This window comes from Nipponia nippon, unplaced genomic scaffold, assembly GCF_047370975.1.
Source record: "Nipponia nippon isolate SJK-2023a ecotype South Korea unplaced genomic scaffold, ASM4737097v1 scaffold_5, whole genome shotgun sequence".
In the NCBI taxonomy this organism is placed as follows: domain Eukaryota; kingdom Metazoa; phylum Chordata; class Aves; order Pelecaniformes; family Threskiornithidae; genus Nipponia; species Nipponia nippon.
The window spans coordinates 24,118,282-24,129,477 of record NW_028262369.1 but is presented as its reverse complement, the minus strand read 5'-3'; the positions used below and the strand labels follow the sequence as shown (position 1 = coordinate 24,129,477).

The 11,196-nt window shown below is 47.3% G+C and overlaps 1 protein-coding gene across 12 annotated transcripts in view; it reads left to right on the top strand.

The window, feature by feature from the left end:
- Positions 1-432: 432 nt before the first annotated feature.
- The window catches only part of NFIA (nuclear factor I A), a 254,757-nt gene continuing 243,993 nt past the window's right edge, over positions 433-11,196 (top strand). For all 12 annotated transcript variants that reach the window (XM_087730425.1, XM_009461225.2, XM_087730429.1 and 9 more), the window contains exons 1-2: positions 433-839; positions 6,390-6,921. In XM_087730425.1, the coding sequence (XP_087586551.1) occupies positions 813-839; positions 6,390-6,921 (559 nt within the window). In that variant the 5' untranslated portion in view covers positions 433-812. The remainder of the gene's footprint in view (positions 840-6,389; positions 6,922-11,196) is intronic.

The window sequence follows — 11,196 nt, the reverse complement described above, 5'->3', positions numbered from 1 at the left end:
TTTTAAGCGCTTCACTTTTAAGGAGTGATTTTATTAGTGAGACGGGGGGATGCGACGTGCAGATGAATTGATGTGTTGCTATTTTTTTTTTTTTAGTGGAATAAGCACCCCTGACCCTAAAGCGCTTGATTTAAAATGACAAGTGCCAAAGGGGATGGGGAAAGTTGTGAAGGCAGCGCCGCTCCCCCCGTGCCCCCGCCTCCCCGGCCAAGGGCCGAGCGGAGCCGCAGCCCCGCAGCCGCCGGGAAAAGAAAAAGAAAAAAAAAAACCCAAACCCAAACCACAACCCCCCCCAAAAACCCCAAAACAAGAAAACTTTGAGCCGACCACCGCTCGCCTCTCCGCGGCTGCCCGCGCTGCGGGGCGGCGGGGCGGAGGGAGGCGGCGGCGCCGCAGCCCCCTCCCCGCCCCTCCCCGCCCCCGCGGGCGGGCGGCGCGGAGCGCTGAGCGGGCGGCGCGGCGCAGAGCGGCGCGGCGCGGAGGGGCGCGGAACGGGGGCCGCGGCGGCGGAGGGGCGCGCAGCGTGCGCTATGCCTTTAACGGCGCGTGGGGCAGGCATGCCGAGCGCGTAGTGCGGGAAAGTCGAGGCGGGGTTAAAGTTCAGCTCATGGAGCGGCTCCGCGCTGGCTGCAGTTTGGCAGAGTTGGAAATGTGAAAGCAAGAAGCAGGCTCGGGGCTCCCCCTCCTCTCCTCTCTCTCTCTCTCTTTTTTTCCCCTCCTCTCTCTCCCTCTCCCTCTCTCTCTCTCCCCCTCTCTCTCTCCCTCTCTCCCCGCACACGCACACCTCCAAACCGCAGCCCCCCGCAGCAGTCATGTATTCTCCGCTCTGTCTCACCCAGGTAAGCGGCTGCCGGGGCGCGATGGGGCCGGCGCTGCGGGGGGTGCGTGTGTGTGCGCGCCGGGGAAGGGGCAGAAACGCAGCTCGCCGAAACTAACTTTGTTGCCTTTCGCTTGCATCCCACCCCCCCACCCCCCTTCCCGCACGGCCATTTGTATCGGCACATGGCTAATGGCGCCTACTTATTAATGGTTTAATTAATAGGGGGGGCCGCGCGGGCGCGGTGCTGCGGGACGCCCCGCACGGCCCCGCCGTGCTTGGTCATCCGCGATCGATGCCGCCGCCGCCCGCGCCGGAGCGCCCCGCACCGCCGCTCCGCTCCGCGCCCCCGGGCAGCGCTGCGAGCCGCTGCGCCTCCTCCAGCCCCGGGCGCCGGGCACGGCACGGCCCGCGCCCCCCGCCCGCCCCGGGCTCCCCGCTCGGGGTTACGCCGTGGGGGGGACGCGGGCGGGATCGGCCCCGCCGGCTCCGCGCTTGGCCCCCGGGCGCCGAGACCCACCGTCCCTCGCACCTGGGTACGCTCCCGCGGTGCGGTGCGGCGCGGTGCGGCCGCCCCTGCGCCGAGTGCCCTCCGCACCCGCGCAGCCCGCCCCAGCTGGGGACCGGACAGGAGAGGGGGGGACACCCGCAAACTTATCCCGCGTGTGTCGGGTCCGTGTGTCGTCGCCCCCCCCCCCCCCCCGCGACCCTCCCGCCCGCGGATCGGGCCCCCCGCGGGACTCGGCGCAACTTTTGCGCCTCCCGCTTGCGGCGGGACGGGGCTGCGCGGGGGCGGGAAGGGGGGGTCGCCCCGCGGTGCCCCCGAGTTGCGCGGCCGCGGAGCGCCGCCCGCCCCCCCCCCCCCCCCGTCCCCCGTCCCCGCACGCTGCTGCAGGACGCTAAATTACACACCTTCAATTAGCAGGATATAATGGTTTAACGAGGAAATGCTTTGTGGTGGACTCAAACCCCAGATTATTTCCTCCTGCAGGAGATTTTGACTACATTATTCTTATTAATTTAATTTGAATATTTTTTTTCTCCCGGTGAGAAAGCCTCTCCAGGCTCTTTCCGTCGAGAAAAAGGCGAGGAAATGCAGAGAGAGGGGAAGCAGCCTTCCCAGGCAGCCTGAAGAGCTGCAAAAGTTTCATCTCCTTCTCTTGCTGTGGTCCCCCCCTCCTTCTCCAACTTGCCCCCTCCCCGAAATTTCTGGGTGCCTGGTGAGAAGAAGCCAGGCCGGCAGGGGCACGAAACTCCACCAGGCTGAAAAACCATACACTTGATTTAAAGGCAGGAGGAAGACGGGAGTGGAGGGAGTTTGCAGAGGACACGGGATGCAGCTCCGTGCTCTGCCTGGCCAAAGTTTGTGCTTCTAATTCAACTCTGAAAAATACCTGTTTTTTTTGTCAGTTCTGCTTCTGCAGGAGGGACAGCAATACGCTCCTCGTAGGGCCAGCAACGTACCGCATCGCTTTGCATCTGCACGTGTGACTTCTTGGGTTTAGTAGGCCCAGTTGCACATTAAGGAGAGAAAATAAATCCATGGGCCGGTTGCCCCCTGTCCTGGTGTCTGTCTCCCCCCCCCCTTTTTTTTTATAAATTAAAAAAAAAAAAGAAAAAAGCAAAAAGCAAAAAGCTAGGCACTGTGCTTTTACTCAGTTGTGAAAATCTCGCATTCTTGTTGCACATTTGGAAAAGTAATATGAGGATTAGAGGCCTCCTGACAAACTCTTCCCTCCGAAGGATCAATTAGGTGATTCTGTCATTTTCTGTAGAAAAAGGGGGTGAGCCCTTAGCAATTGCAAGCAATTTCTTATTTTTCATTTCAGGAGCTTTTATCGGTATGAGTTTTGGGACGGAGATTTTTTTTTTCTTTTTTTGTCTTAAGTTTTGGTTCAGATTTAAAGGGAAGCTTTCGAAAGTGGGTTAGAAAAGGAAAACAAACAGAAATCCTAGTTATGAGCGTATTTATCCAAGCACTGGAACTGAAATGGCATGAGCATTTTGTATCATCTGTCAGGAAAAATCTAAACATCGCTCCATTTACATATCTGCTGAAGATCTAGGAAATAGTTGGGGAACATATGCACATCTCCTAATAGATTTACAAGCAAATGGATTGTAAAAATATTAACAAGGGTCGCTGTAGCTGGCTTAATTTCAAAAAGATCAGCAGAAATATATTGTTTCAAAAGACTCCTTTGCAGTGTTACATTATTGCAGGCGCCTTTGGGCTGGGTTTTGGGGCTTTTTTGTCGTAGGTTTTTTTCTTTTTTACACCTTTCTGAAGAGCAGAGGAGAATTTCGGTATAAGCAATACCAAATTGTGCGGCCCAAAATTTAGGTGCTGCTTAGAAACAGGCTGTTCTCGGAAGAGCTGTATCCTCAAACTTTGGAGAGTAGTGCAATGCAAAAAAAAACCAACCCTTACTTTTTATTCTCGCTTTCCTAGCTTTTTATTTTTAGGTGACCTATCAAACGCTGAGGGGGGAAAGCAAACGTCTTTATCATATACTTTGAGAGTTTCCCTTAAAGCTAACTTGGGGAAAGGCAAAGATCATCTCCTTTTCCACCAGTTACTTAAGATCTTGATATTTTGCAGCGAGGCTGCAGACAAGTCTGCACATCTGTTAGCACACTTACATTGACACATTTCCAAAACTTTTTTTTTGGGGGGGCTATAATAACACTGAAATAAATAATTGTATTGTGCAGAAACTGCTTCCCCCCCTCCCCGCTTCCAGCCCAATTTTGTTTGATCAGTCCTGAGTGCTTTTATTTCCACTTCGACTTTGCTAATACCTTGCCGCCGAGATTGAAGCGGTGCGATTTTACGGAGCGGCATGTTTACCAAGACAGTTTGAAAGTTGGTCTGTTTATGAGTCATTAACCTTTTCTCCTCGTACACCATTTTGAAAAGACACATTGGAGTCTAATAGGGACGTGCACACCTCGCGCGCCGAGCAGCGGTGCTTTTCATTTACTTCAGCCATGGACCCTGACTTTACACCAAAAAGCACCTTTTTTTTTTTTTTTTTTTTTTTCCTCCCTCCCCCTGAAGTCTTTTAAAGTGGTTTGGGTTTTTTTGAGGGGGTGTAGTTTTTACCTCCCCTTTCAGGTTCACAACGTAGAAATCAGCTTTAGCGCAGGTTAAAGCGACTGTCTCTTGGACAGTATCCAGCATCGAGCCAAAAAAGTCCCGAGCACATGAGATCAGGCAGGACAAAGCACCGCTTAAAGCAGAAAAGTTAAAATATTTCAGGATACACCAAGACGTGTTTAGAAACTGGGAACGCTTGAAGCGCTCCCCTGGCTCATTGTGGGTCTGTCGAGCCTCTGCTGTGTGTACCTTCGCAGATAAACTTCCACTTGACAAAAGGCCTTTTTTCCTTGACTCTCCCTGAGTGGGGAAGGGGAAGGACAGGAGGGATCAGAAGGGAGGGTTTATTATTTTTAATAGCTTGTAGGAACCTGTAGTTTTTATGGGTTTATTTTTTTTTTTCTTCCCCCCCCACCCCGCGAGAGCTGTTTCTGGTGGGTGAGAGCAGCTCCATGTGCTGGGATTGTGCCTCCTCTCACTTTTTGAATCTGCCGACTACAAACTCACAGCAATCTTTTTTTTTTTTTTTTTTAAACTTTATTGAAATTTGAAACTATGATCTTTTCCAGTAGGGGGGGGGGGGAAGAGGAATGTGCCAATCATGGGAGTGATTTATTTTATTTTACCTGCTTATATTTTAATAATCATTCATAGTACTTGTGATTACTGCCGCGCTGCTGTGCTGTAATGAAATATATTGTGCCATTTTTGGTAGTTTTTAACAATCTGCATTTAAAATAAAAATAAATGCTGTGTATTACATATAGATTTAAATATTTACAGTTCAGGGGACACTCAGAATAAGTGCAATGAAAGCTTTTGGGAAGTCAGCAGAAGGTCTTGAATTACGACAGGATTTTGCTGATAGATATTTCTACTACTGATTTCTCAATTTTTCCTAATTTTTGACAAGAAAATACAAGTTAAAATAAGATGTTGAAAGGACGCAAGATGTCTGTTTTAATAACACTATTTGCACGACCTGAAATGATTTGGGTAGGAAAAATACTCCATGGGATAATTAAAAAAAAAAATAAAAAGTTAGTTAATCTGAAAAATCCCCAATGTTGTCTTGCAAGGGTAGGCAGCGGGTGGCTTTTACCATGCTGGGGGAAACGTTGCATAAATTACTTTATTTTTCCCTCCTGGAGGGCCCAATCCTGAGAGAAGGAGGAACTCGGCCCCTGGAAGCAGAGATGTCCCCAGCACGCAATGCTGGATCAGGCCCCCACACGCTGTATACATTTTTACATGCAGCCCAGAGTTCGGTCATTCATTTATTCAGAGAAAAACAAAAAGCGTGGTCCCAGTGCATTATAATATGTTTTGATATCTCTGGCTGATTTATGTAGTACTTTTTGAGGATTTTTTTTTTTTTTTTTCCCATAACAAAATCGGGGGGTCTTTCTTGTCTTTTTTTAATTGTCAGCATAATTTTAATTGTGATTATTTTTGTGCCAAGGAAGAGGGGTGATCTTTAACTCATCGTTACACAAAGCAAGCAGTGTCTCTGGATGGCCAAACTAACTTTCCAAGTAGGGCATTTCTTTTTAAATATATGAAAATACGTCACAACGTATAAAGAAAAAATTAATAATTCTTTGTGTATTTGTACAAGTCGTACTAAGGTTTTCTATTACCGCATTTTTCAATTTTTCCTGTTTCTTTTTATTTTCTAGAAAGGCTCAAAGTTTGGCTTGTCCTAATAGGCCCGAATATCAGATTTTTTTTTTTCTTTTTGACTAAATATAAACAAAACTTAAAAAAAAATTGTGAGACTTGCTTTTTCTAGGATTTTAGTGTTAGTTATTGTTGCGCACGCAGGATAAATCGGCCGTGTTACTTTCTACTCCCTTCACCGTTTAGGAAACGGAGAGAAAACCACCCTTCATTGTATTTGTATATGCAGCTATACTGGCATTTTACTATACTGCCTGCTGCTATTTCCAAATATATCTTAGGGAAAGTTTTACTATACTTTAGACTTCCCCATACAAACATTGATTGGCATCCAAATGTTTAGGATTTGCCAAATTGGCGGGCATACGCTGGCTACACCGCAAGCAGCGGGGTCAGGGAGAGAGCAAAGGGAGATACGCGCTCCACAAGTGGACTCGCAGCAGGGTTTTTAGCTTTTAACTCATTCTCGCTTCTTTTTAAAGAGATTTGGGGATTGGGGAAAGGGCCCCATCATTGCACCATCTCCTCCTGGGTGCTTGTTTGAAGTTGGAACCCGTTTTCGGGGGGTGGGAGCGGAGGTTTTGGGTCGGTGCGGGTGAAGCGGGGATGCGGCGGTGGCAGGGTTGGGGTCCATCGGTGAGGGGTACGAGTCCCGCAGCCTGTAAAATCTATAAGCACCTTCCTAATTCTCACCGTCCTGGCGAGCCTTAGTGCCTCGCGCGAAAGCCCCCTTTCTGGAGGCTTTTTGTTGATGGTTTCGGTGACATCGACCCTTCTCTGTAACTTTTTCAGGATGAATTTCATCCCTTCATTGAAGCACTTCTGCCTCACGTCCGAGCGTTTGCGTACACGTGGTTCAACCTGCAAGCCCGAAAAAGAAAATACTTCAAAAAACATGAAAAACGCATGTCAAAAGAGGAAGAGAGAGCCGTGAAGGACGAACTGCTAAGTGAAAAACCCGAGGTAAAGCAAAAATGGGCATCCAGACTTCTGGCAAAGCTCCGGAAAGATATCAGGCCTGAATTTCGGGAGGATTTTGTTCTCACAGTCACAGGAAAAAAGCCTCCGTGTTGCGTTCTTTCCAATCCAGACCAGAAGGGCAAGATGAGAAGAATTGACTGCCTTCGCCAGGCAGATAAGGTCTGGAGGTTGGACCTTGTTATGGTGATTTTATTTAAAGGTATTCCGCTCGAAAGTACTGATGGCGAGCGCCTTGTAAAGTCCCCACAGTGCTCTAACCCCGGGCTGTGCGTACAGCCCCACCATATAGGAGTTTCTGTTAAGGAACTCGATTTATATTTGGCATACTTTGTGCACGCAGCAGGTAAGTGCTTTTCTATACCACCTTCTCCAACTTTTCGGTTTATCTCCGTGCCGGGTGCCGTGCTCCGGCGGCGGCTGCATGAGCCGGGGAGGGAGTGGGGGACGCCGGTTATCACCCTCCCAGGGCAGCGAGGGGAGTGCCAAAACTCCCCTCCTTTTTTTTTTTTTTTTTTTGTGGGCTTTTAAGGTGCAGCCACATAAAAGTGGTTCTTGTTTTCCCGGGGTTAATGGCGTTTTGGACATCCTTCACAGCTGTTATCCTAAATGTTGTCCTAGGAGGGATCACAGGCGGACGCGGCTTCCTTTATCCTGATTTTGGGGGAAAGCAGATAGATTTTAATTTAAAAAAAAAAAAAAGTTTCTATATATTATGCATAAAGTAGCCTGAGAAGGCTAGAGGTCTGTGAGGCCTGTGGGTCAGGAGTACCAGGTATCCTCACCCCGTGGGAATGGTATGGGGAATGTAAATCCCACAGGACTGGGCTCGGAGGGAAAGGGGAAGATGGTCCCTCAATAGCAAACCTAGCCGTCAGGTCTGAGCGGCCACGAAACAAACTCCCAAGTAATCCGATGGGGAGAAGGAGGCATTTAAACCCCCCTGAAATATCACAGTTCATACACCTAGAAGCTGAGCAGGTCTTGAAACAAATTCCTGGTTTGATAATATTGTGCTTATGGGGGGGGCTGGGATGTTTTTGTGTGATGGAAATGAAAATCTTGGGCTCTCTGACTCCAGCGCAAAGTACACCCTGCCTACGGAGTGACTTGGTGTGCTCAGAGGATGTGTAGTAGGTTGACTGGATAAAAGAATACGCTATTGTAGTTCTCCTGAGTGATTATATTGCAGAAAAATGTGCACGTGAGAAGTGCTAGGCCCTGGTTTTCACGTATAGTATGCATAGGTCCCCCTGGGTTTCAGCCTGACTTGCAAAAGTTGAGGGGCTGGACAGGCTGGAAAAAACGTGGAGCAGAGGTGAGGGGAATCATAGTAGAAAACGCTTCTGTATAAATATATATCGGTAAGAAAACTGAGCAAATCACGGCACTAGGAACCTGCATTCCCAATGCCACCTCCTTTTGGAGGGGCTTGCAGAAAGTTTTGGCTACCCCAAAGTTTTCTGCGCTGAGTCCGCACAGTGCTTGTTGCAATAGGCAGTGTCGCCGCTGTGATTTTACAGGTACGATCCCTGTTTGGAAATAACTTTTGAGTATCCTCACGGTATTTCCTACAGATAAGCTGTGAAATTTACTTTGCACTTCGGTGCGCTGTGGTAAATCATATTGCATGTTTATGGCAAAGGGGAGGTAGGCAAATATTGTGGAAAATTATTTATTTACTCTGCGATTTATTATGGGGCATGGGGAAGAAGGATTACCAATTAATGGCTAACCAAAGGGAGATCGGGGCTGGGGCTTTGTGGGCCCCCTCCCCTTCCATCACTGGCCCCGAGGAGACCAGGCACTCGCGTCCCTTTTGTCTGCCTCAGTTTCCTCCTCCATATGTCGCAGCGGGATGATGCACTTAAAGTGCTTTGATAGCCACGGCTGAAAACCACTATGTACTGCCTATACGGCATGCAGGTTTTTATTGTTTAGATTTATACATAGTGCAGTGCCGGTAAATACTGGTCTGTGTTGTGTTTCCTAAATGAAAAGCAGCCTTCTGTGGAGTGCAAAAGTTGTTAATAGAAACCAATGGTCTTGGTTTAACCTGCATGTAGGGTCACAAAAATGTAGGATGGGGAGAAAAGGACCAAATCCAGGGGTGTAAGTACTCCAGGGAGCTTGAAGGGATCCTCTTCCTGTTATAACAGTCAGGCGACAGACATTATAAAAGTTCAATATTGTGATTAGGGATATACCATGTTATCAGCATGCTGTTGGCAAACAGTACCTTGATAGTGAACTCTTATTTATTTCTGCCTTCATCGTCAACAGGCAGCAATGGCACTAATTGTTCTTCAGACTAGATGTTTGCCGCAGAAACTTAGCGCGAGGCTTAGGCTCAGGTTTTTGGGTTAGATTTGTGGTTTTGTGTAAACAGTAACGTGCTCGTACAGACCGCACCGCTTCGTGTTTTCGGCCGTTGTTTGCTGATTGCACGCATCACATTGTGCTCTTAATGCAGTAGCGTGTGCTGGCGTATTCCCTGCTAAACCTCAGCGGGGAGGGGGACAAAATGATTTTTAGGAGGTAGCACAGCGTGGTCGCCGTCTATATCGCTTCACAGAGGTGTACCGAAAGCCTCACATATAGGCTACTTCCCCCCCCCCCCCCCCTTTTTTCCCTTTTTTTTCCCCCCTCTGATGTATCCCAGCAGTCTTTGTTACACCTGAACATTGGCCAAGTTGACAGCCATTGGTTCCCGCAGACCCGCAGTAATGGCAGCTTGTGCCGGGTGCGCAACAGGAAAATTACAAAAGAAAAAAAATATTAAGGGTCCTTTGTCTCAAACTCCATCAGACCTCGCTCCCCAAATGTACGGACCGCTTATTTATAAGGAGGAAGTCACCAGCGCAAATATTAGGTAGGCTGGTCAACTTACATATAGCGGATTTGACAAGCATCTGCTATAGCACAGAAGATTTGTAAACACTAAACAATGTTTTTACCTCCTTAAAAGTTTTGAGAAGTTGCCAGTATTGGCAGGAGGCACAGACTCCAAAACGTGCTTGAAGATACGTGCCAAAACCATTGTGACCTTTTCACCCATAGTGCTCACTTCTCTTTTTCTTGTTTTTTTTTTTTCCACTCTTCATCTTCTTTTTTTGGGGGGGAGTATTCTCTTCCAAGATGCCCTTATTCGAGATGACTTCGGCAGCGAGATGTCCCTTTCCTTCTAAACATGTACGATAATTATTGCTTTGAATCCATGCTTTTTCTTCAGTAGGCACTATCATCTGTAAGGGAACACATGTGCACAGATTTAAATAGTGGTTCTTACAAAGCTACTGAAATCAATTATTCTCTTTAAGAACTGGCTAGAAAGAGAAAACAAAAATATGCAAATAGGCAAACTACATGTCATTTTCGTTTAAAAAAAAAAAAGGAAAGGAAGATTGGTGTTTTGTGAATTAGAGGTTGACCAAAAAATGTATTGAAATCTAGAGTATTGCTCTCAGTTTGCAGTTTCTAATCTGCTTAACTAAAAGCAGGCGGCATTTTCATACCCTGAACTTGGGTTCGCTTTTTAGTTTTCACTTATTCTGCGCTTGTATCAAATGACAAGTTGGAAACCATTGTGGCAAACCGTTTTCTTTGTGGGAGTCGAACAGTAAAGCTAATTTATGACCGGTCCTTTACCAGATGATCTGTATCAGAATCTACAATATACTAGGCACGTGGCAAGGTCACAATTTAAGTTGTTAAGGTCACAACCTTAGCCACCAGGCATTTGACCTTTTAGATAAAGTTAACCTTTGTTCATTAGTAGGCACTCAACCGAGAACTTTCTGGAGTTTTTTACTGCTTTGGAGTTCCTTCTGCTAATGTGATCAGATTGGAGAATAGATTCGCAATGGAAGTAGTTAAATTTTGTGAGAGGTCACAGTTTTTAGAGACTTCTCCAGTGGACGAAGCTGGATGGCAAGCCAGGAGGCGATGCTGCGATGCCCGATTTATTTTTTTGGACGGCCATCATTATGCGCTTCAGGCGAGAATTAAGCTAGCGAGGTATTTGTGGCAGAGCAAATCTTTTAATCTTTCAGAAGGACATTTAAAAATCCCAAATTTAAGAAAAATCTGGGGATAGGGTTTTATTTACATGAACTCATTTTTCTGTTTGTGTTTAGAATAGAAGCCAGCGAGGATGCAAGAAGTCAGCCTTATTTCTGCGACTGTGAGAATTTACTTGGCGTCTAAATATGCTCTATGTCTAATTGCCTGGGCAGTAGTATATAGCACATGACCTTGAACTTTAAGCAGACCCATTTTACGTTCCCACTGATGAATTTAAAATATTTCTACTTGGACCACCACAAAGAGGCATCAATGGGAATAACCCAAAGACTGGTTAATGCAGAAAATAACTGCAGATAGCCAAAATACCTGTGGAGGTATCGGGGAGTCCGAAAGGTACATAAGGCCTTGCGCTGTAATCTTTTAGTACAATTGGTATTGATTGTTGCTGCATTAATCCTGTTAATAGCCGCAGCCGGTTCGGCGTGTTACAGGGATGTGAGAGGTGTCCTGACAATACTGTACATCACCAAAAGAGCTGTCGCAGCATCTTGAACTCCTGATAGCTGCTTAGCAAAAGTGGAGCGTTCAACGGTGG